The sequence below is a fragment of the Dama dama genome, chromosome 23 (assembly GCF_033118175.1).
Source record: "Dama dama isolate Ldn47 chromosome 23, ASM3311817v1, whole genome shotgun sequence".
Taxonomy (NCBI): domain Eukaryota; kingdom Metazoa; phylum Chordata; class Mammalia; order Artiodactyla; family Cervidae; genus Dama; species Dama dama.
The window spans coordinates 51,071,278-51,097,570 of NC_083703.1; the positions used below are offsets into that span (position 1 = coordinate 51,071,278).

Sequence of the window (26,293 nt, forward strand, 5' to 3'; positions counted from 1 at the left end):
AGAGTTCAGTGATCTAGAAATGGTCTCCAAGGGAGCCACGCACTCAGCTGCTCCTCATTCAGCACACTCTGCCTACCCCCTCCACAGAAACACCAGGAGAAACCCTTGGAAATCCGTGATCCAGTCCACCTCCTCCAGGACCTCACCGTCTCCTGGGAGCTGGGCACCTCTTAGAGGGAAACATGATACTCCTGAGGGTACTGAGGGAGGTGTGCCTCCTTCTCTTAACTCCGTGTGAGCCCTGCCCCTGTGTGGCCTGTGGGTGGCCCCCCTAATGACCACGTGTCTTCTAGATTTTGTCCTGCCCTCCCTCATCCATAACTCACAGGCAGGCTCAACACTTCCTGTGGACAAAGATGACAGATACAGTGAGCAGCAGCAGCACCTTGGGTACTAGGAAGACAACTGCCCAAAGAGAAGACAGCTCTGGACCTGGAAATCAGGGCACAAGAGGAGTGATTAGATACACCACGCAGGAGCCACTCCCAGGGGCCTCCACTTACTCCATCTGAAGCTGAAGCCCATCAACATGCTATGGCTTTGACCTGCAACCTGAGCTAAGGCTCAAGGCAGAAATTAGGGTACAGAATCCCCTCATTTTCCCTCTCTCTTTTCTCAGGCTGCAAGGGTCCTATTATTTGAAGAGAAAATGCCAGGATTGGAAATAACTGTGAGACAAGAAAAATTCAGCAAATCCTCATGCACAATCTCTCATTAGACTGTGATTCCATCCTTGGCAAGTCATCAGGAAAATGCAGGAGAAACAGGCAAGGCAGCTAGAACAGGTGCCTAGAATTATTTGGAATTATCATCATTAATATTAAATATATCTAAACTTTGAAAATATTGGGAAAATTTCCTAAGAGCACAGACTATAGGAAAAGGATTCAAGGTAAGCCTGATTTTAAAGGATTGGCACAAAATCCCCAGGTTCTGTGCATATGTTACCTTACATGTCAAAAAGGATTAGCAGTGGTGATTTGTTAAGGATCTTGAGATGGGCACATTAAATTAGATTTTCCAAGCAGAGCCAGTGTAGTTATGAAGATTCTTATAAGTGAAAGATGGAGGCAGGTCATTTGGAGAAGCAGACGTGATCAGAAGCAGAGGTCAGAGTAATGTGGGGCCTCTACCAAGGAGTGTGGGCACCCTTGGAAGCTGGGAAAGGCAAGGAAACGGATTCTCCTCTAGAATCTTCAGAAGGAACACAGCCTAGTCACCCATTATAGTGTCTGACCTCTACAACTATATGATAATATATTTATCTTGTATTAAATCACTAAACATATTAATTACTCACAGTGACTATAGGAACATAATTCAAGGAAGACAGATTTGACTCTATGGACAGGCATGATTTAAAATGCATACCCTCTGGGTAGAAAAGGCAAAAAGAGAAAAGAAGTGCTATTTGGCAATTGAGTGGTAAAGAGAAAAAGAAAAAGGTAGGGAGAAGGGATTTCAGACATTGGTTCCTGAAAGATGAAAGAGAACCAAAGAATTAGACAACTCAGAACTTTTTTCCCTCTATCAAAACCAACGAGCCAACCAGCCAAAAACTCCATTACTGTATTGGACTTTTCTATATTGCAGGAAGAGAAGTCATTAGGATAGGAATATATTGTAAAATACCCCAATACCAGAAAAACAAACAATAAGATGTCCATCCTCACACCAGGCTGACTGGACCCGGCATGGCAGTGGTTGAGCCCTCAGATGCCCAGGGTAGGTTCTGGGTCCCAGTAGGAAAGTCACATCAACATCTTACACTTCTCTTCAGCCTGACAACCTAGATGCCCCAAAAAACACACTAGCAGGCATGCTGAGTCAGGCCCCTACAGCAGCCCTGGTTGAGCCCAACAGGAGATTGAAGACTAAAAGCATGTCCAAGCCACTGCAGACAAAATGGCATGGGCTTTTCTCTCCTATGCTCCCTGTTAAGTACAACTTGAACCCTAGAAAGAGCATGAGAGACAAGCATAGGAGGACTCTGAGGTGGGAGAGGAGGCAGAGTGCCTAGGGATCTGGGATCTGGAGGAAGAACACAGTAGTCAGTCTTCCAGGTCTGTCCTCCTAACTCCACACTTCAAGAGGAGACTCAGGTGTGGCACTAGAAGAAAGAGAAAGTCTAAACCAATTACCTAAATTCCTGCCTCAATAAGTGAGAAAAGGAGGAGCAAAATAAACCCAAGGCAAGTAGAAGGAAGGAAATAATAAAGAAAGAAAGAAAAACCAATGAAATTAGAAACAGAGAAGCAATAGAGAAAAATCACTGAAAGAAAGAGGGTGTTCTTTTTAAAAGACCAATAACATTGAAAATTTTCCAGTACAACTGACAAATAAAAAAGGAGGAATGATACATTTCCAGTATTAGGATGAAACCAAGGATGTCACTACAGATACTGCAGACAAAAGGGTAATAAAGAAATGTCATGAACAACTGTACAGAAAGACATTTGACAACTCAGAGATGATGGAACAAATACCTCAAAAAAAAAAAACAAAAAACCCACTACTTCAGCTCATTCAATGTGAAATGAATAATCTGAATACTCTTAAATATTTGATTCAAATTAATTTTCAAAAGATTCTCAAGGCCAGATGGTTTCATGGGAAAATTTTGCCAAGAAGTTGCAAATAAATTAAAAATAATTTTGGTACACAGAAAACAATAATAGTATTTTGGAAAATTTGAATTTATGCTCCATTTGAAATGGTGTTAGTCAATTAGAATTGATTATATTCAGTGTGCACTTGTATGACTTTTGTAGAAAGTCAATATACTTAACCAGATAACCACACTACTGTGGACGCCATTGACTGGTTGTGCACACAGGACTAAGTTAAAGTGGACATTATTATGAAACTGTTCTGTATCTATTGTTTAAGGGAAGTTGTTTATTCTCCCCTTGCTCTCTTTATTCTTCCAGCAGGCAGGGACATGGACACTCGGTGACCCAGTATTGACCCAGCAGATGAGGACAACACCATAGAGTATGTCGGAAGAAATGTGGGCCTCTGATAGGTCTTCTGGAGTAACGATTCCTGAAACCTGACTTGACCCTCTCTTGATGTTACATGAGAGCCTACAAGATGTTTTATTTATAGAAAGGGGGACTGTCCTTGGGACAAGCCCCAGCTAAGGGGGGAATCTGTCTCTAATTAGCACATATTTATTATATAGACTGGTGGTCCCTGTCCTCAGAGACTCAGATTCACCTTGATTATCTTAGCCCAGTCATCTGGACTAAAAGTGACACATTTTTTCTTACCAGTGGTCTGGAGGTGGGAACTCACTTTAAAGTTCTATTTTATATCTATTGACTTCTAGATTGTTCTTTTAAAAGAATGAATTACTACCTTCAATAGTAAAAAAAAAAAAAAAAAAAGACAAACAGCTGGGTCAGTTGCAGTGGTGACCTCACCAGGGGTTTGACCTGTGTCCTGGTCCTTCTGGGGAGCAGAGACCTCCAGGGTATGGTTTTTGGAGACCGCCGGCTGCCCGTCATGCTCCACCTGGCAGGTGAGCACCACAGCCTCCCTGTGGGCAGAGGAGTTTACCAGGAACCAGCTTGTATGGTTAAAGGTCCCATCCTTGTTCTCTACGAGGGTCGAGGCCGGTTCTGTTCGGGACACGTTTCCGTTCTCCAACCAGGTCAGCTGTAGGCGCTGCGGGTAGAACTTGTTCACCTGACAGGTGACGTTCACCTGGTTCCCCGATGTGGGGTATCCAGTAATCTCCAGGGTGGGTGGAACTGAAACAGCACAGGAAGAAGTTCTGACCTCATGGAACACACAGGTCATAGGGGAGGAGATGGATAACAGCTCAGCACAGCCAGGGAGTCACCCAGAGCCACGCATGCAGTAGGTGCTCAAGCACTGAGGGTCTATTTGCATATGAATGAAGTCCCTGAACACAGTGAAAGTACACTGCTCAAGGACAGGGACCTCCTGTTAGGTTTATAATGTGTGAAATCAACAAGCTCAGCCTCTGGCATGCAGTTGGAATGGAAGACTGCAGCAAAATAAATGAAATCACCAAGCACATAGGGTCCTGGGCTTAGCATAGTTGCTCAGTAATTGGAGATACTCAGATGGTAAAGCATCTGGTTGCAGTGCGGGAGACCCTGGGTTTGACCCCTGGGTTGGGAAGATCCCCTGGAGAAGGAAATGGCAACCCACTCCAGTACTCTTGCCTGGAAAATTCCATGGATGGAGGAGCCTGGTAGCCTACAGTCCATGGGGTCTCAAAGAGTCGGACCCGACTGAGAGACTTCACTTTCACTTTCATTGATAAAGAAAAACTACTTATCACAGTGCTTGGCACATGGCAGTTGTACATCTGGCACTTTCATTAAAATGGAGTTACCAACTCTTCTAGGAGCCCTTTCTAGAAGGGCTAGATTGGACAGGACTGTCAGGAAGTAGATTTCAGGCAATTCAAGGCCTGAAGCAAAAGGCAAGGAGGAGGAGCAGGCTGAGGTCTTGGGGGCAGGTGTGGGCTAGGGTTGACAGAAGGGACATCTACCTCGGATGGTCTCAGACAAGTTGGCAGTCCCACGGAGAGGAGGGCCCCCCTGCAGGGTGACGTGGGCCACCTCGCAGATGACCTGGGAGTGGACGTCCCCTGGGGCCAGCAGCACCTTGGTTGTGCTGTTGATGCTGTAGGAAGCATTGTCTTTCTGTGGGTCCACGCTGGTCTGGGAGACTGAGAGCTGATTGCCATTTTTGAACCATTTCAGGGAGATGTTTCTGGGGGAGAAGCCGTGGGATGTGCAGGTGAAGCTCACTGTCTGCTCAGGTGTAGCCTTCACTGTAGGGCCGGATACCATGGGTGGAGAGGGCTTGGCTACAAAAGAAACATTTATAAATGAAGGACATAATTTTGATTATCATCACTACAAAAAGCTTGTAACAATGTTAAGAAATTGCAAATATATTATTTTTAAATTCACTGTTGCAGTGAGGGTTAAATCAGGCACTGGAAGCATTTTTTTCTGGGAGGAAAATGTCAGGTGCTTCACAAAACTAAAGAAACACAGACCTCTATTTAACCCAGAATGTATTTATATGCAGACCTGTCCTCTCAGGAATTTATGAATTTCCTTCACAATTGTCTTTCTTTTCATGAATATTCCAGTAGGACCAATGTATGAATCCCTGAATTTCCAAGGAATGGTGCAAAAAGGTATTTTTTCTGAGTCTGGGTTTTTCTCTTAGATTAGTACTGGGTTGAAAAGAAAGATTACTGAGTGCTGAGAAACCAGTGGTGGTTAATTTCTTATATATGTGTGTGTGTTAGCTGTTCAGCTGTTTCTTTATGTCTCAGTTGATTCTTTATGACCCCATGGACTGTAGCCTGCCCAGCTCCTCTGTCCATGGAATTCTCCAGGCCAGAATACTGGAGTAGGTAGCCATTTCCTTTTCAGGGGATCTTCCTGACCCAGGGATTGAACCCCGGTCTCCTGCATTACAGGCAAATTCTTTACTGTCTGAGCAACCAGGGAAGCCTGGTTAATTTTTTAGCTGTTATTAAATCTGTAGATACACAAATCAGCAAACCAAATATGAGGGTGGTTTCTCTCTGTTGATGGGTGCTGTAGGGTGTCTCTAAATTGTTCATTATTACACAACATCCCGTGTATAAGTTGTCAGACAGCAAATGTAACAAATATTTTCATTTCTAAACATTTAACTTGCTTCCTAAAACTCAAACATTTGAGGACATAGTTAGGAGTTACCTTAATATGTCAAATCCAACACACACCAGCATCATGGATGCCCCTTAAAGTACTGTGATTAGATACCACTTGTCCAGAGTTGTTCAGAGCTTAAAGATGGGCTGAACTCTTAACCACCCTCGGCTCTCTAATCTTCCCACCAGCCCTGAGGGGGGGAACTGAGAGTGGCCCTATACATAGGATGAGGCTCAGGAAGGATGCAGCTGGCCTGGGGCAGCCAGCAGGTGAGGTCAGAGCTCACCTCACTGCACAGGACATACTGATTTTAGTGTCGCTGTTCTTTATCCTGGAGCCTCACTGTTTCTGGACAAAGTGGATACAAGCACCATTTGTAAGATGAGTGAGGATGTATGTAACATAAAGAGCCTGACACACAGTAGATGCTTAATTAGTAACACCTGTGATTGTTATCCTATGATCTGATCGTTCTAGTTCTGAAACTACATTTTTGGCAAAAGAAAGCAAAACAAAAGCACAATAGAAGCACCAAGGAGAGCCTCAAGTCTTGCTCCATACAGCTGCCTTGCAAAAATCAACATGTAAAGAAATAGTAGGAACACCAAATTATGAATCTGACCCCTATAAAATACATAATCCCCTCAAGAGGTAAGTTTGGGAAATTGGCTTTCAAAACACACAAGAGACCACAGGTACTTTTCCTGTGGATCAGATCATTACAGAATCTGTAAGCAAGTTGAAAGGAAGGAGGACAGATTTCATCAGAGCCTCTCTGGTGTTTGAGGCAGGAGGGCTCCTGGCTGAGCAGGGAGTGTTTGTAGAGATTCTAGCACCTGTTTAGACACCTGTGTTTAAAGTTGGGAAGGTTTCCCCAGTGATGAAGCTCATGTCTGCACAGCGTGGCCTGAGTGGGGAAGAATACCCTCTCAGATCAGGAGAGCTTGGTTGGAGGTGGGATTTATTCCTACCACTCCACTTGGGATGATTTTCTTGGGCCTCCTAAGATCTGTCAATATCACAGTCTATTCTGAAGCACCGACCCCTGTGAGAGCTGTTCTTTCAACCCAGGCACCAGAGGGGTCCACGTCTATCAGGGAAAAACTGCAGCCCTCTCCCTCTGTGGCCCCAGAGAACACGTAGCTCTGAGCTCCTGTGCCCTGGCTGGACACCAGCGTCCTCCACAGGAGTTAAGACACTCAGCTGCCCAGACCGTGTCTGTGCACTTAAATCAGAGTTTCTAGGGTAGAGCCAGGGTCTGGGGATCTTTTCACCAGCTCCCAGGTGATGCCATGAATGGTTGAAGTTGAAAGGTACCTAGTCCCACACCAACCCTAGTTGTACTTAGTCTTAGAGGGAAAGTGGCCCATAGAACATCCTCTGGCTTTGGCACATCAGAGCTCATGTTGGTGGAAGACATGCCAGGCTCTGCTCTAATCACTTGACATGCGTCCCTCATTCAATCCCTGCAGCTACTCTGTTAGGATGGGGCTGTCACTGAGGGACGAGGACACTGACGCAGTGTTGGGAAGGACTTGTCAGAGGTCCCAGAGCCGGGATGGGGCAGAGCTGGGATGGGGGCCCAGTCAGGGGTATGGCCCAGGCTCTCAACCACAGTGCCCTGAGTCCAGGGCTTTTAGACCCTCACCAGTCATCACAGATTCTTGAAAGGTAATGTAATTACAACTATTTCACAGATAGGGAAACTGAGACGTTCCCAGGATCCCACTGCCCTCCTGGGATGGACAGCACCATCGCCCGCTGAGGGGTGGTGCTGTTACAGGTCATTGTATCCTCAGGACACCCTGCAAAGGTTGTATGATTATCCTTTTTCTACAGGTGAGGAATGGGGACAAGCTCAGGGAGCTGGGTCTCAGCTTTGAAATAACACCTGAATTAGGAGAACCTACTCTGTGCTGGTGATTTAGACAGAGCACCTCAAACACTTCTAATTCTCCTGAAAGGAGACCATGAGGACCGCTATTATACGAAGAGAAAACTGACGCTGAGAGAAGTGAAGAGACCGTCTCCTCTCACTCCCCACTGTGTCCCAGTGTTTCCTGTCACCTCCATGTTTCCCTTGTGGCTCCGCTGGTAAAGAATCCACCTGAAATGCGGGAGACCTGGGATTGATCCCTGGGTTGAAAAGATCACCTGGAGAGGGGGAAGGCTACCCACTCCAGCATTCTGGCCTGGAGAATTCCATGGACTGTTATAGTCCATGGGGTTGCAAAGAGTTGGACACAACTGAGCGACTTTCACTTTCACTTTCCATGAAAGTGAACCTGAACCGTGCTTCAGGTTCATTAGCAGAGCAAGTGCCCACCTTCAGGAGCCCCCAGACTGACCACCACCCTCCCCTTTTCCCTCAGATTCTTGACTTCAAAAGACTACAGGGAGGAGAGGCCTCTGAGGGCCCAGGCCTGGGGACCCTGAAGCCACAAGGGAAGACATGGACTCCTGACACCTAAGTCTAGACTAGGAACTCTTGCTCACACAGGGCCCCACACCCTCTAGGAAACACCTCCCCCTCCTCATCCTCAGTCTGCAGAACCAGGAATGGGCATGCCCAGTGCTGCTGGGGTCACACTGGCCCCTCTGGACTCTGTCCACACCACCCTTCCCAGACCTGCTCCACAGGAGGCCTAGTGAAGGGGCAACATCACAACAATGGGGAGAAAATCTCCTGATGCTTTTAAGAGTGCTAGTACATGTGCTGCCGAAGCAAGCACGGTTTTTAAGAGTGTTGATCCCTGTCACTGAGGAACGTTTCAGCACATCACACAACAATGAATGGTCTGTCTCATCTGGGTTGTAAAACTGGACTTGCTTCCCTTACAGGACTTTTTAAAGTGTTTATTTCTAAAGGAGAGGACAAAACAAGATTTTAAGAGGATGGGGTTGGAGCTTTCTCCATATGTTGACAAGCACAGTGGGGTGTGCAGAGAGCAGGGCTATGACACTGTGAGTGTTTAGGGTTCAATCTTGGCTCCTCTAGCTATTCACAAATCAAGTCCCCTCTCTGAACCGCAGGGTCCTCATCTGTAAAATGGAAAACAGACAACCTTTCCTTCTGAACACTGTTTGTAATGAGCAAATGCCTAAGGAGGATTCACCATCTGACAGGCTGCTCCTTCCCACCCCTCCCTCCTTTCTCATCCAGGGAATCATCTGGCAGGCAGCCTGAGGAAGAGGATGAACAGCCCTGGGAGACAGCAGATCTGAGAGGTGGGGGAGCCACTTACTAGCTGTATTGAGACTGAGCAGGGGACCCACCACCTGGGAAGTTTAGTAATATCTGCAAAATCATGATAAAGTTTGGGGAGATTCATTTGCTACCATGACTAGAAGGGAAATTTGGCAATACTGTCACACAAATTAAAATCCTCATACTGTCTAAACTAGCAATGCCATTTCCAGTGGATATTTCTCCTCTGAGGAGAGTGACACATGGAAATGTTATCCCTTCAGCACTGTTTCAGTAGCCCAAGGTTAGGAACAACTTAGTGTCCATCAACAAGAGACTGTAAGATGAATGATGGTGTTGCCATATGCTGAGTGCATGTAAATCCATGGCTGATTCATGTCAATATATGACAAAAACCACTACAATATTGTAAAGTAATTAGCCTCCAACTAATTAAAAAAAAAAAAGAATAAATACTCTCACATAGAAAAAAAAGAAAAACAGGGCAACTCTAGGTGGTGATATGGAATGAGAGTTTTTGGATCATGCAGCTGAAAGTAGGAAGAGTTTTCCAGGCACCTCAGGCTCAGGGTCTGAATGTGAGGGGCCTTCTGAACCTTGGGGGAAAGCAATGAAAAGAGCCTGTTTCATGGTTAATTCAAGGAACTTTTATTCTGCATCTTGTGTGTGCAAGTCTCTTCCATGAAAGGAGCTCCAGTGCTGGTGCAGGAAAGAGACTGGCTTGGAATCAGTTTGCGTTCTTAATGGATCCTCTCATTGTCTATGTGACTGTGGTCTGGACCCCTGTCATCTCCTGGCCTTGGCCACCATCTGTACAAGGGGGTTTGGAAGGATGGTGTCTAGAGATCCATCCTGTTCTGAGAGTCCAGGATTCAGGGTATTTGTCAGAAAAATATAAATAAACACTTTTTCTGCCTCAATAGGGCTGCTCCAGCTCCTAACTCACCCACATGGAGAATTGCTTCCCTGAGAAGGGACATTCTGAGATGCTGGGAGACTTCAGTGATTATGTGAGTCAATCCGTGAATGACAGAAGGATTTTTTCAACAGATCCTCTGGAAACACCCAACCTCTCAGCATAGTCTCCAATCGGGGCCATCAGAATAAACACTGAAACTGTGTCTCTTAGAATCTCTTTTCAGTGTGATAGTCTGACTAGAAAATAAAGAAACACATCTCTCCTCCCTGCCCTGGATGGATTTCTCCTCTTCAGAAGGGAAGAGGACATAAGCTTCAAGGGAGAAGAGCCCTTGTCTGCTTTGTTCACAGCTGTTTCCACAGTATCCAGAGCAGGACCTGGCACACAGTAGGTGCTCAATAAGTGCTGAATAAAGAGAAGACTCAGCCACACTGAGGGTGCACTCTCCAGAGGTAAGAAGTGAGGCCTGGCCTGTCAAGGAGCAAGTCACTCAGACTTTCATTTCCCTTATCCCTGGAATCAATGGACTGAATGTGATGGAAAAGACAAGGACTGTGGAGCCAGGTAGATGGGGGATCCAGACTTTTCCCATGTTGACCAGCTGAGGGGCCTTGAGCAAATAGCACAACCGTCATGGCCTCAAATACTCTGATCTGTAGAAGGGAGTAAAATCAGATCATGTCTGGTCACTGTTGTACCGGATTCCTTTTTTTGTTCAAAGAGTGAAGGGCATTCTTGTTGACTTGTCAGAGACCAGGGGATGAAGGACACCCAGGACATACTCACCACTCACAGTGAGATGAGTGCCTGGTCCAGACTTAAACTCCACGTCACCATGTTCTCCTCTCTGGAACTTCACACAGTAGTAGACACCAGTGTCTGCTGGGGTGATGTTACTGATGCGGATGGGAAAGTCCATGTTGTTTCTCTTTGTGTGATCTGAAACAGTTGTTACTCTGGGGAAGGGGACTTCTTTTTGACTGTAGATTAACTCCCGGCCTGGCCCAGTTCCTCTGAACCACTTTATGGGCCCCACGGGGTACAGGGAGGTCAGGGTGCAGCGCAGAGTGGCCGTCTCTCCTGCTGCAACTGACACTGACCTCTCAGGCTGAATCACCTGCAGCAGCTCCCCCTCACCTGCCGCTCCTGGAGGAAGACACAAAGCAGTTATTTATTCATCCTCATGTGATCCTGTAGGTTTTCTCAAGTGTTTATCAACAACAGCGTTCATTGTCTGAATGCACCTTGAATGGGCCTTAAACTCAGCACACGGCATGTACATTGCATGAAGCTTGCACAATGAGTCTGTAATGTGAGATACTAACACAAGTGAGGAGCTGAGGCACAGAGGTCAGTGATGTGGCAGAGACTGGGACTGAGGCCTTGAGCCCTCTCTGGAAGTGTCATGATCCACCCAGTATTCCTGGGTGTTCACTGTGTGTCCTCAGGGAGTGCTGCACTTCTGTCCTTTGCATTAGGTGGGACCACATGACCTCTTAGATCACTGAGTTGTGAGAAGTGATGCATGTATTTTGTCTGTGATTCATTAAACGGTAAGTACCTTTATGGGCCAGCTTCTCTCCTCCCCAGCAATCTACATACTCATGATAGAATTGGCTCCAACAACCTGGATACTTGAGTGACATTGATGCTCAGAGCTCCCAACACACAATGAACACTTAATTTATGAAGAATGTAAAGCTTTGTTTCAACTCCTTGGGATTTTTTCCAATGACACAGTCATGTTATATGACTAAAGCAGCTATAATAGATTATAGAAAATTTAGTGACTAAAAATGACAGTTTTATTATCTTATGATTCTGGATATGAAGGGACAAAAAACAGTATTACTGAACTAAAACCAAGGAGTCAGCTGGGCTACATTTCATCTAGAGGCTCTGATCATTGCCTCTCCAGATTCTTGAGACTGTCTACATTCTTTTTCTCAAGGTTTCTATCTTCTTATGACTCCAGTTGTGCTTCCATTGTCACCTGTCCTCTAACTTTGGCTTTCCTGCCTCCTTCTTATATTAGGCTTACATTGATAATCAAGGATATTCTTCCCATAGCACGATTCTAAATCACTTTTACAAAATTTTTTTGCCATGTAAAGTAAAACATTCACTGGTGAGTATTAGGACATAGATCTCTTTGGTGGTCTGTGTTTTGTTTACTTGACTTATAACTTGCTTTAATTGAAATATATCTATTTACAATGATGTGTTAATTATAGAAAATGACTCAGTTATACACATACATTTTTAATATATTCTCTTCCATTATTTTTATCACATGATACTGAATATACTTCTCTGTGCTGTACAGTAGGATCTTGTTTTTTTATCCTTTCCGTATATAATAGCTTACCTAACCCCTACCCCATCTACCTTGACAACTGAAACTCCATTCTCTATGTCCATGAGTCTGTTTCTATCTCATACATAGGTATACCTGTCTCTCTATCTCTCTTTGGCAACAACATACAGCTTGTGGACTGCATTTTTCTAGAAACTTCCATTTTTTTAAGTTGTTGAATTTGTTCAAATTTAACTGTTCATAGATTTCCTTGTTTTTTCTTATACTTGTGTAATATTGGTCTTATGTCTCCTTTTTCCTTTCTTGTTTTGTTTATTTGGGTTCTCTCTTATTTCCTTCAGCATTTTCATTATCTCCTTTTTGAAATTATTGTCTATTAGACTAAAGAGGTCTATTTCATTTTCTTTCTCAGGTGAATTTTCTTGATCTTTTAACTGGGCATGGTTCCTCTGCTTCTTCATTTTACTTTTATTTCTCTTATTCTGGAAGTTGAGGAAAAACAATTATCTCCTGTGGTCTTGGAGGGCTGTTTATACATGGCAGCATCCACGTGTAGATTGTGTGGGTTTAATATTTCTGGTGCAAGGACTGTTTTTAGTACATATGCCTGTCACCTCTTTTTCAGCATGAGCTGGCCATTATTCCCTTATGGGGGTGTGCCCATGTGGTGTCTGATACCCAGTTTGGAGTTCTTCATGGCAGTGGTGGCTCACACGTGCCCCCAGAGCACTCGATGGGAGTAGAAGCAGCTCATGACTCCACCTGGAGCCCAGGATGACAGTGGCAAAAAAACTGCTCCAAAGTGGGGGTGAGCTTCAAATCCTGCCCCTGCCCTTACCAGCAGACAAGCAGGCTGGGACGCGTAGGGCAGTTGCACTGACCGTCTGTGCATATCTCTCAATGTTCCAGCTGCTGCAAACTGGTTGCTACACTCTCCTTCAAGGCTCTGAGGTTCCCCATATCCCAGCTGATCTCCTTGCCACTGGGGGTACTTACCATGTTACAGGAACCTTTCTTCTTTCATAGCTCCCTCCCAAGTGTACAGGTCCCATCCTGATTCCTTTCTTTCTTTTTTTCTTCTCTTTTCTTTCATCTCACCCATATACACAGAGATTTTATTGCTCTTTCAGATGTCTGAGATCCTCTGCCAGCATTCAGTAGACATTCTGTGAGAATCATTCCACATGTAGATGTGTTTTTGATGTATTTGTGGGAGGAGGTGACCTTCACATCCTAGCACTCAGCAATTTTGATGTTCCTCCTTTGTCATGGGGCTATTTTGTGTCTACAGCTACATAAACCAGTTGCCGTAACAAAAAAATCTATAAATGTGTCACTGTCACACATGAAGAATGACAAGACAACTTATTGAAACTGAAAGAAATGCTCTTCAAACTGTAAAATTAAACTAGATCAATGACAGAAGAGGAAATAAAATAGTCACAGGTACATAGAACTCAAACAACATGCTCTTCAAAAATCAACATGTCAAGGAAGAAACATCACAAGGGAAATTAGAAAACACTTGGAGACAAATGAAAACATAAACACATACTATGAATACATATGAGATGCACAGAAAGCAGCCCTAATGGGAAATTTGTGGCTGAACATGCAGACATTGAAGAACTTTACACTGCAAGAAACTAGAGAAAGAAGAGTAAAGTAAACCCCAACCCGAAAGTTTGCAAATGAAAGAAAATAGCTGAGATTATTGAAGAGAAAAGTAAAATGTGAATAGTATAGGAGAGAAAATAAACAAAGCCAAGAGGGATTCTTCAAAAAGATCAATAAAATTAAGCAAATTTAGCTAGATTGCCTAAGGAAAAAAAACAAAGAGTGGCAACCCAAAAAACTAAAATCAGAAATGAAAAACATACTAATAATGTCAAAGAAATAAAAGGGATTTTAAAACAGTTCTATGAATGATTAAACACCAAAAAAATTGGATAACATAGATAAATTGGACAAATTCTTGTAAGGACATAATACCGAAGCTGAATTATGAAGCAATAAAAAATTAGAGTAGACCTGTAACTAGCAATCAGATTCAATTAATAATAAAAAACCTCCCAACAAAGAAAGGCCCAAAATTACTTGTCTTCAGTAGTGAATGCTTCCAAATTTTTAAAGAAAACTAACAGTATTCCTCTTCAAAAAAGTCTTAAGAGGTGGAAGGACTTCTCAATTCTTTCAGAGTTCTATTGGCATGATCCAGATATCACAGTGACATAAAGGCATAACAAGAAAATACAGACCAATATTTCTCTTTTTCAAATTCTTTTCTCATTTAGGCTGCTACATAATATTGGGCAGACTTTCATGTGCTATACAGTAGTTCTTCATTAGTTATTCATTTTAGACACAACAGTCTGTATATGTCAGTCCCAAGCTCCCTATCTATCCCTCTCCCAAACCCTTCTGCCCTCATAACCATAAATTTATTCTCTAAGTCTGAAAGAAACACAAGGCTTATGTTTTGTAAATAAGTTCATTTGTCTCATATTTTTTCCCACATATTAGTGTTATCTTATATTTCCCTTTCTCTCTCTGACTCACTTCACTCAGTATGACAATTTCTTGGGCCACTCACTTTGCTTCAAATGGCATTATTTCATTCTTTTTAATGGATGAGTAATGACCCATTGCATATATGTACTAAGACTGTACAATGGAGGATAGACAGTCTCTTCAGTAAATGGTGCAGGGAAAACAGGATAGCTACATGTGAAAAAAAATGAAATTAGAACATTTTCTAATACCATAAACAAAAATAAACTAGTTTAAAGACATAAATTTAATACCAGACACAATAAAACACAGCAAAACAAAGACAAAACATTCCTTGAATTAAAAGCAGCAATATCTTTTTCCACCCATCTCCAAGAAGTAAAAACAAAGATAAACAAATGAGACATAATCACCCTCAAAAGCTTTTGTGCAGCAAGGAAACAATAAACAAAATGAAAAGAGAGGGAGGAGCCAAGATGGCGGAGGAGTAGGACGGGGAGACCACTTTCTCTCCTACAAATTCATCAAAAGAATAACTGAACGCAGAGCAAACTTCGCAAAACAACTTCTGATCGCTAGCTGAGGTCATCAGGTGCCCAGAAAAGCAGCCCATTGTCTTCGAAAGGAGGTAGGACAAAATATAAAAGATTAAAAGTGAGACAAAAGAGCTAAGGACGGAGATCCGTCCCGGGAAGGGAATCTTAGGCGGTATTGCTTGGAGTAGGGTCCGGGCCTGAGTGCCCTGAGGACAATCAAAGGGAGCTTCTGTGAGTTGCCAGCTTGAACTGTGGGAGACCAAAGGAGAGAGAGTAAATTAACCTGCCCGAACACACTGCCGGCCGTTCGCAGAACAAAGAGACCGAGAAAATCCAGAGAAGAACTCGCAGGCTGCGGACCGGCCCAGCCGCGCCGGAGGCAGGAGGCAGGAGGCAGGAGGCAGGAGGCAGGGGGGAGGGGAAGGTGGCGGCGAGACACAGGGCACAGGCACCCGACCGGGGCGGGCGGGGACTGGGGCTGGGGACGCGGGGGGCAGAAGGCGCGCGCACCCGACTGGCGCCAGCGGAAACTGAAACTGGGTCCGTGGAAGGGAGTGGGCGCGCCACACCTGGGGAGAGTGCGCCCACCAAGCCCCTGGCTGCCTGGACCGCTCTGATGGGGAAGGCACAGAGAGCAGGCACAGCTTTTCGTTCCACGCTTTTGTGGAACACCCGAGGGCTGGAACCTCGCGCAGCGCGGGGCGCGCTCCATATACAACAGCCGGGAGCCTGAGCAGCCCAGACAGAGAAAGCAGCGTCAGCCCCTCCCGGCAGTGCCAGCCTGTCCCCGCGGCGCAAACCCCTCCCTGCAGCGCCAGCCCCTCCCTGCCCCGCAGAGCGACTGAACTAGCTACCTGAATAAGAGTCCACCTCTGCCCGCCTGTGTCAGGGCGGAAATGAGGCTCTGAAGAGACCGGCAAACAGAAGCCAAATAAACAAAAGGAACTGCCTCAGAAGGGACTGGTGCAACAGATTAAAATCCCTCTACAAAACACTGACTACACCAGAAGGGGCCTGTAGATATCGAGAAGTGTAAGCTGGAACGAGGAGCTATCTGAAACTGAGCCGAACTCACACTGACCGCAACAGCTCCAGAGAAACTCCTAGATATAATTTTATTTTATTTTTTTCTTTTTTATTATTTTTTTCTTTTCTTATTTTTTCTCTTTTCTCTTTTATTTTCTTTTAAAATCCCCTATTACTCCCCCATTACTGCTTAACTTCCATTTCCATAGATTTTTACGATTTTTTTAATTAAGGAAAAAAAATTTTTTTTTTCTTTTTCTTTTTTTTTCTTCTTTTTTTTCTCTTTCCTTTTTCTCTTCTATTTTCTATTTTTCTTTTTCTGTTATTTCTTTTAAAGTCCTCTAGTACTCCTCTACTACTCCTTAATTTTCATTTTCAATACACTATAACGTTACAAAAAAAAAAAAAAGAAGAGAAGCCCTATTTTTAAAGCGAAGATTATTCTCTCCCAATCTTGACTCTCTGTTTTCTACCTCAGAACACCTCTATTTCCTCCTTTCCCCTTCTCTTCCCAATCCAATTCTGTGAATCTTTGTAGGTGACTGGGCTACGGAGAACACTCTGGGAACAGACAGCTGCGTAGATCTGTCTCTCTCCTCTTGAGTCCCCCTTTTTCTCCTCCTGCTCATCTCTATCTCCCTCCTCCCTCTCCTCTTCTTCATGTAACTCTGTGAACCTCTCTGGGTGTCCCTAACGGGGGAGAATCTTTTCGCCACTAACCTAGAAGTTTTCTTATCAGTGCTGTATAGTTGGAGAAGTCCTGAGACTACAGGAAGAATAAAACTGAAATTCAGAGGCAGGAGACTTAAGCCCAAAACCTGAGAACACCAGAAAACTCCTGACTACATGGAACTTTAAGTAATAAGTGACTGTCCAAAAGCCTCCATACCTACACTGAAACCAACCACCACCCAAGAGCCAATAAGTTCTAGAGCAAGACATACCACACAAATTCTCCAGCAACACAGAAACATAGCCATGAACGTCAACATACAGGCTGCCCAAGGACACACCTAACACATAGACCCATCTCAAAACTCATTACTGGGCACTCCATTGCTCTCCAAAGAGAAGAAATCAAGTTCCACGCACCAGAACACTGACGCAAGCTTCCCTAACCAGGAAACCTTGACAAGCCAATCATCTAACCCCACACACGGGGTAAATCCTCCACAATAAAAAGGAACCACAGACCTCCAGAATACAGAAAGCCCATTCCAGATACAGCAATCTAAACAAGATGAAAAGGCAAAGAAATACCCAACAGGTAAAGGAACATGAAAAATGCCCACCAAGTCAAACAAAAGAGGAGGAGATAGGGAATCTACCTGAAAAAGAATTTAGAATAATGATAATAAAAATGATCCAAAATCTTGGAAACAAAATGGAGTTACAGATAAATAGCCTGGAAACAAAGATTGAAAAGATACAAGAAATGTTTAATAAAGACCTAGAAGAAATAAAAAAGAGTCAATTAAAAATGAATAATGCAATGAATGAGATCAAAAACACTTTGGAGGGAACCAAGAGTAGACTAACGGAAGCAGAAGATAGGATAAGTGAGATAGAAGATAAACTGGTGGAAATAAATGAAGCAGAGAGGAAAAAAGAAAAAAGGATCAAAAGAAATGAGGACAACCTCAGGGACCTCTGGGACACTGTGAAACACCCCAACATTCGAATCATAGGAGTTCCAGAAGAAGAAGACAAAAAGAAAGGCCATGAGAAAATACTCGAGGAGATAATAGCTGAAAACTTCCCTAAAATGGGGAAGGAAATAGCCACCCAAGTCCAAGAAGCCCAGAGAGTCCCAAACAGGATGAACCCAAGGCGAAACACCCCAAGACACATATTAATCAAATTAACAAAGATCAAACACAAAGAACAAATATTAAAAGCAACAAGGGAGAAACAACAAATAACACACAGAGGGATCCCCATAAGGATAACAGCTGATCTATCAATAGAAACCCTCCAGGCCAGAAGGGAATGGCAGGACATACTGAAAGTAATGAAAGAGAATAACCTACAACCTAGATTACTGTACCCAGCAAGGATCTCATTCAGATATGAAGGAGAATTCAAAAGCTTTACAGATAAGCAAAAGCTGAGAGAATTCAGCACCACCAAACCAGCTCTTCAACAAATGCTAAAGGATCTTCTCTAGACAGGAAACACAGAAAGGTTGTATAAACGGGAACCCAAAACAACAAAGTAAATGGCAACAGGACCACACCTATCAATAATTACCCTAAATGTAAATGGGTTGAATGCCCCAACCAAAAGACAAAGATTGGCTGAATGGATACAAAAACAAGACCCCTATATATGCTGTCTACAAGAGACCCATCTCAAAACAAGAGACAAATACAGACTAAAAGTGAAGGGCTGGAAAAAAATATTTCATGCAAACAGAGACCAACAGAAAGCAGGAGTCGCAATACTCATATCAGATAAAATAGACTTTCAAATAAAGGATGTGAAAAGAGACAAAGAAAGACACTATATAATGATCAAAGGATCAATCCAAGAAGAAGATATAACAATTATAAATATATATGCACCCAACATAGGAGCACCGCAATATGTGCGGCAAACACTAATGAGTATGAAAGAGGAAATTAATAGTAACACAATAATAGTGGGAGACTTTAATACCCCACTCACAACTATGGATAGATCAACTAAACAGAAAATTAACAAGGAAACACAAACCTTAAATGACACAATGGACCAGTTAGACCTAATTGGTATCTATAGGACATTTCACCCCAAAACAATCAACTTCACCTTTTTCTCAAGTGCACACGGAACCTTCTCCAGAATAGATCACATCCTGGGCCATAAATCTGGTCTTGGAAAATTCAAAAAAATTGAAATCATTCCAGTCATCTTTTCTGAACACAGTGCAGTAAGATTAGATCTCAATTACAGGGAAAAAAATTGTTAAAACTTCAAACATATGGAGGCTAAATAACACGCTTCTGAATAACCAACAAATCATAGAAGAAATCAAAAAAGAAATCAAAATATGTATAGAAATGAATGAAAATGAAAACACAACAACCCAAAACCTATGGGGCACTGTAAAAGCAGTGCTAAGGGGAAGGTTCATAGCATTACAGGCTTACATCAAGAAACAAGAAAAAAGCCAAATAAATAACCTAACTCTACACCTAAAGCAACTAGAGAAGGAAGAAATGAAGAACCCCAGGGTTAGCAGAAGGAAAGAAATCTTAAAAATCAGGGCAGAAATAAGTGCAAAAGAAACTAAAGAGACCATAGCAAAAATCAACAAAGCTAAAAGCTGGTTTTTTGAAAAAATAAACAAAATTGACAAGCCATTAGCAAGACTCATTAAGAAACAAAGAGAGAAGAACCAAATTAACAAAATTAGAAATGAAAATGGAGAGATCACAACAGACAACACTGAAATACAAAGGATCATAAGAGACTACTACCAGCAGCTCTATGCCAATAAAATGGACAACTTAGATGAAATGGACAAATTCTTAGAAAAGTATAACTTTCCAAAACTGAACCAGGAAGAAATAGAAGATCTTAACAGACCCATCACAAGCAAGGAAATTTAAACTGTAATCAAAAATCTTCGAGCAAACAAAAGCCCAGGACCAGATGGCTTCACAGCTGAATTCTACCAAAAATTTAGAGAAGAGCTAACACCTACCTTACTCAAACACTTCCAGAAAATTGCAGATGAAGGTAAGCTTCCAAACTCATTCTATGAGGCCACCATCACCCTAATTCCAAAACCAGACAAAGATGCCACAAAAAAAGAAAACTACAGGCCAATATCACTGATGAACATAGATGCAAAAATCCTTAACAAAATTCTAGCAAACAGAATCCAACAACATATTAAAAAAATCATACACCATGACCAAGTGGGCTTTATCCCAGGAATGCAAGGATTCTTTAATATCCACAAATCAATCAATGTAATACACCACATTAACAAATTGAAAGATAAAAACCATATGATTATCTCAATAGATTCAGAGAAAGCCTTTGACAAAATTCAACACTCATTTATGATTAAAACTCTCCAAAAAGCAGGAATAGAAGGAACATATCTCAACATAATAAAAGCTATATATGACAAACCCACAGCAAGCATCACCCTCAATGGTGAAAAATTGAAAGCATTTCCCCTGAAATCAGGAACAAGACAAGGGTGCCCACTCTCACCACTACTATTCAACATAGTGTTGGAAGTTTTGGCCACAGCAATCAGAGCAGAAAAAGAAGTAAAAGGAATCCAGATAGGAAAAGAAGAAGTGAAACTCTCACTGTTTACAGATGACATGATCCTCTACATAGAAAACCCTAAAGACTCTACCAGAAAATTACTAGAGCTAATCAATGAATATAGTAAAGTTGCAGGATATAAAATTAACACACAGAAATCCCTTGCATTCCTATATACTAACAATGAGAAAACAGAAAGAGAAATTAAGGAAACAATACCATTCACCATTGCAACAAAAAGAATAAAATACTAAGGAGTATATCTACCTAAAGAAACAAAAGACCTATACATAGAAAACTATAAAACACTGATGAAAGAAATCAAAGAGGACACAAACAGATGGAGAAACATACCGTGTTCATGGATTGGAAGAATCAATATTGTCAAAATGGCTATTCTACCTAAAGCAATCTATAGATTCAATGCAATCCCTATCAAGTTACCAACGATATTTTTCACAGAACTAGACCAAAGAATTTCACAATTTGTATGGAAATACAAAAAACCTCGAATAGCCAAAGTAATCTTGAGAAAGAAGAAGGGAACTGGAGGAATCAACCTGCCTGACTTCAGACTCTACTACAAAGCCACAGTCATCAAGACAGTATGGTACTGGCACAAAGACAGAAATATAGATCAATGGAACAGAATAGAAAGCCCAGAGATAAATCCACGGACCTATGGACACCTTATCTTTGACAAAGGAGGCAAGGATATACAATGGAAAAAAGACAACCTCTTTAACAAGTGGTGCTGGGAAAACTGGTCAACCACTTGTAAAAGAATGAAACTAGAACACTTTCTAACACCATACACAAAAATAAACTCAAAATGGATTAAAGATCTAAATGTAAGACCAGAAACTATAAAACTCCTAGAGGAGAACATGGGCAAAACACTCCCCGACATAAATCACAGCAAGATCCTCTATGACCCACCTCCCAGAATATTGGAAATAAAAGCAAAAATAAACAAATGGGACCTAATGAAACTTAAAAGCTTTTGCACTACAAAGGAAACTATAAGTAAGGTGAAAAGACAGCCCTCAGATTGGGAGAAATTAATAGCAAATGAAGAAACAGACAAAGGATTAATCTCAAAATATACAAGCAACTCCTGCAGCTCAATTCCAGAAAAATAAATGACCCCATCAAAAAATGGGCCAAAGAACTAAACAGACATTTCTCCCAAGAAGACATACAGATGGCTAACAAACACATGAAAAGATGCTCAACATCACTCATTATTAGAGAAATGCAAATCAAAACCACAATGAGGTACCATTACACACCAGTCAGGATGGCTGCTATCCAAAAGTCTACAAGCAATAAATGCTGGAGAGGGTGTGGAGAAAAGGGAACCCTCTTACACTGTTGGTGGGAATGCAAACTAGTACAGCCACTATGGAGAACAGTGTGGAGATTTCTTAAAAAACTGGAAATAGAACTGCCATGTGACCCAGCAATCCCACTTCTGGGCATACACACTGAGGAAACCAAATCCGAAAGAGGCACGTGCACCCCAATGTTCATCACAGCACTGTTTATAATAGCCAGGACATGGAAGCAACCTAGATGCCCATCAGCAGATGAATGGATAAGGAAGCTGTGGTACATATACACCATGGAATATTACTCAGCCGTTAAAAAGAATTCATTTGAATCAGTCCTAATGAGATGGATGAAACTGGAGCCCCTTATACAGAGTGAAGTAAGCCAGAAAGATAAAGAACATTACAGCATACTAACACATATATATATATGGAATTTAGAAAGATGGTAATGATAACCCTATATGCAAAACAGAAAAAGAGACACAGAAATACAGAACAGACTTTTGAACTCTGTGGGAGAATGTGAGGGTGGGATATTTCAAAAGAACAGCATGTATACTAGCTATGGTGAAACAGATCACCAGCCCAGGTGGGATGCATGAGACAAGTGCTCGGGCCTGGTGCACTGCGAAGACCCAGAGGAATTGGGTGGAGAGGGAGGTGGGAGGGGGGATCGGGATGGGGAATACGTGTAAATCTATGGCTGATTCATATCAATGTATGACAAAAAACAGTAAATAAAAAAAAAAATGAAAAGATAACCATATTTGGGGAGAAAATTATTGCACATAATGTGACCAACAAAGGATTAGAATCCAAAATTTACAGACAGATCATGCAGCTAAGTAACCAAAACAAACAAACATCCCAAACAAAAAATGGGAAAAAAACCTAAATAGACATTTCTCCAAGGAAGATATACAGATGACCAAAAAGCACATAAAAAGCTGCTCAACATTGCTTAAATGTTAGAGAAATGCAAATCAAAACTACAATGAGATATCACCTCATACCAGTTAGAATGGCTATCATCAAAAAATCCATGAACAATAAATGCTGAAGAGGGTGTGGAGGGAAGGGAACCCTCCTACACTGCTGGTGGGAAGGTAAATTGGTACAGCCACTGTGGAGAATAGTATGAAAGTTTCTTGAAAAACTAAAAATAGAGCTATCATACGATCCACTTCCGGGCATAAATCTGCAGAAAAACATGATCCAAAAGGATATATGTGCTCCAGTGTTCATAGCACTATCCACAATAGCCAAGACACGGAAGTGATCTAAATCCCTATTGATAGAAGAATGGACACAGACCAATAACTCACATGACTGTTGATGCAGCAGTCCTCAATAAAATGTTAGAAAATCCAATTCAATAGCATATTAAAAGAATTATGCACCAGGACAAACTGGGATATATTGCTGAAATATAAAAATGGTTCAACACATGAAAATATATGCACTGGTGTGCTGCAGTCCATGGGGTCACAAAGAATCAGGCATGACCTGGCAACTAAACAACAATATGAAAATCAAACCATGTATTTAACCACTTTAACAGAATAAAGAGAACAAAAATTAATGCAGAAAAAGGACTTAACAAAAGTTAACATTTTTCATGATAAGAAATCAATAAACTAGAAATAGATGGAAAATTGCCCAATAAATGAAGTTGTATATAAAACCCCACATTAACAGCCTCATCGATAGTGGAATTCTGAAAGCTTTTCCAAAATCAGGAACAAGACATGCCCACTTTTGCCACTTCTAGTCAACACAATACTGGAAGTTCAGAGAAAAGCAATTAATTAATATGTATAAAAGGTATTCAAATTGGAAAGAAGTGAAATGATCTTGTTTGTGAGTGACATGATTTCCATGTAGCAATTCTAAAGATTCCAACATTAAAAACTGGTAAATCTGTTTCACCCTAGATAATATACATGTTTTGATGCTGTTCTCTCAAAACATCCCACCCTCGCCTTCTCCCACATGTATATTATCTAGGGTGAAACAGATCACCAGCCCAGGTTGGATGCATGAGACAAGTGCTTGGGCCTGGTGCACTGGGAAGACCCAGAGGGATGGGATGGAGAGGGAGGTGGGAGGGGGGATCAGGATACAGAACACATGTAAATCCATGGCTGATTCATGTTAATGTATGACAAAAACCACTACAATATTGTAAAGTAATTAGCCTCCAACTAATAAAAATAAATGAAAAAAAAACTGGTAAATCTAATAAGTAAATTTGGCAACGTTTTGAGATACAAAGTCACCACACAAAAATCAGGTTTTTTTCCTACATACTAGTGACAGTGAATCCAAAAAAGAAATTAAGCTAGCAACTTCACTTATAATAGCTACATATTAGCTAAGTATAAAATACCTAGGAGTCAATACCTAGGATCCTCACATACAGTCTTTCCTCACTATAGAGCTTAGCCTATTAAAATATTGTGTCTGTTCCAAACCCACACTTGTATACTTTGCTTTTGGGGTGAGATCACTGCTCTATTTTCTGTCTTATGTTCATCTTACTCAATACTCATCTGACTCAATACTGGTTAGTAAAATTCTCTTTGCCCTAAATGCTTGGATGTTCCCTTTATACTCCTCAGGCCCTTGGTGTACTAGCTTCTTTCCTCACTCATGATTGACATATTACTGCTTTGTTTTGTTTGCATTTTATCCTTCAATAACTCTTTAATGAACTCACTGTAATAAATTCTCTTCATTAAAGTGAAAAAAAGACAACAAACAAACAAAAAGATGCCACCAGAAAACTAATAGAACTCATCAATGAATTTGATAAAGTTGCAGGATATAAAACTAATACATAGAAATCTGTTACATTTCTATACAACAACAAAAGATCAGAAAGAAAAATGAAAGAAACAATCCCACTTACCATCACATCAGAAAAAATACAATACCTAAAAATCAACATTCCTAAGTAGATAAAAGACATGTACTCTGAAAACTATAAGATGCTGTTGAAAGAAACCAAAGAAGGCACATGTCATTGAGTTGCTAATTTGTGTCCAATTCTTTGCAAACCCATGGTCTGCAGGGTGCCAAGCTCCCCTGTCCTTCACTAGCTCCCAGAGTTTGCTCAAATTCATGTCCATTGAGTTGGTGATGCTAACTATCTCATCTTCTGCTGCCCCCTTCTTCTTTTGCCTTCAATCTTTCCCAGCATCAGGATCTAGGACTAGAGTTTCAACTTCAGCATCAGTCATTTTATTGAATATTCAGAGTTGATTTCCTTTAGGATTGACTGCTTTGATCTCTTTGCAGTCCAAAGGACTCTCAAGAGTCTTCTCCAGCACCACACATCAAAGCATCAGTTCTTCAGTGCTCAGCCTTCTCTATGGTCCAACTCTCACATCTGTGCATGACTACTGGAAAAGTCACAGCTTTGACTATACTTATGCTTTTGGTTTTTAATATGCTATCTTTTCTTCCAAGGAGCATATTTTAATTTCATGGTTGCTGTCACCATCCATGGTGACTTTGGAGCCCAAGAAAATGAAATCTATCACTGCTTCTACTTTTCTCCCATTATGTTTGCCATGAAGTGATGGGACTAGATGTCATGATCTTAGTTTTTTGAATTTAGAGTTTCAAGTCAGCTTTTTCACTCTCCTCTTTCACACTTATCAAGAGGCCCTTTATTTCCTCTTCACTTTCTGCCATTAGAGTGCTATTCTCTGCATATCTGAGGTTGTTGATATTTCTCCCAACAATCTTGTTTCCAGCTTGTGATTCATCCAGCCCAGCATTTCACATGGTGTACTCTGCATACAAGTTAAATAAGCAGGGTGACAATATACAGCCTTAACGTACTCATTTCCCAATTTGGAACCAGTCTGTTGTTCCATGTTCGGTTCTAACTGTTGCTTCTGGAGACACATACAGGTTTCTCAGAGGGCAGTTAAGGTGTTATGGTATTCCCATCCCTTTGAGAATTTCCCACAGTTTGTTGTGATCCACACAGTCAATGGCTTTAGCCTAGTCAATGAAACAGAAGTAGATGTTTTTCTGGAATTTCCTTGCTTTCTCTATGATCCAATGAATGCTAGCAATTTGATCTCTGGTTCTTCACATAAGGAAAGATACACCACATTCTCAGATTGGAAAATGAATATTGTTAGAGTGACTATACTACCCTTAACCCCACCATAGAGCCACTGAGCAGATAACGTACAAACTGCAGAACAATTATGCCAAATAAATTATTACAGTGTTAAGTTCTAGGACCCACAACAGATTTCCCAACCTGGCGACCTGGCAAAGGGACAGGGAATCCCCAGGGAATTTGACTTTGGAGGCCAGCAGGATTTGATTACAGAACTTCCACAGGACTGGGGAAACAGACTCTTAGAAGGCACAAACAAAACCTTGTGTGCCCCAGGACCCAGGAGAAAGGAGCAGTGACCCCACAAGAGACTGATCCAGACTTGCCTGTGAGTGT

At 41.9% G+C, this 26,293-nt stretch overlaps 1 protein-coding gene across 2 annotated transcripts in view; it reads right to left on the reverse strand.

The window, feature by feature from the left end:
* The window catches only part of LOC133044855 (tyrosine-protein phosphatase non-receptor type substrate 1-like), a 40,045-nt gene that overhangs the window by 4,734 nt on the left and 9,018 nt on the right, over positions 1-26,293 (reverse strand). For both annotated transcript variants that reach the window (XM_061126668.1, XM_061126669.1), the window contains exons 2-5: positions 10,610-10,969; positions 4,529-4,849; positions 3,426-3,755; positions 327-432 (exon numbers count right to left, since the gene is read on the reverse strand). In XM_061126668.1, the coding sequence (XP_060982651.1) occupies positions 335-432; positions 3,426-3,755; positions 4,529-4,849; positions 10,610-10,969 (1,109 nt within the window). In that variant the 3' untranslated portion in view covers positions 327-334. The remainder of the gene's footprint in view (positions 1-326; positions 433-3,425; positions 3,756-4,528; positions 4,850-10,609; positions 10,970-26,293) is intronic.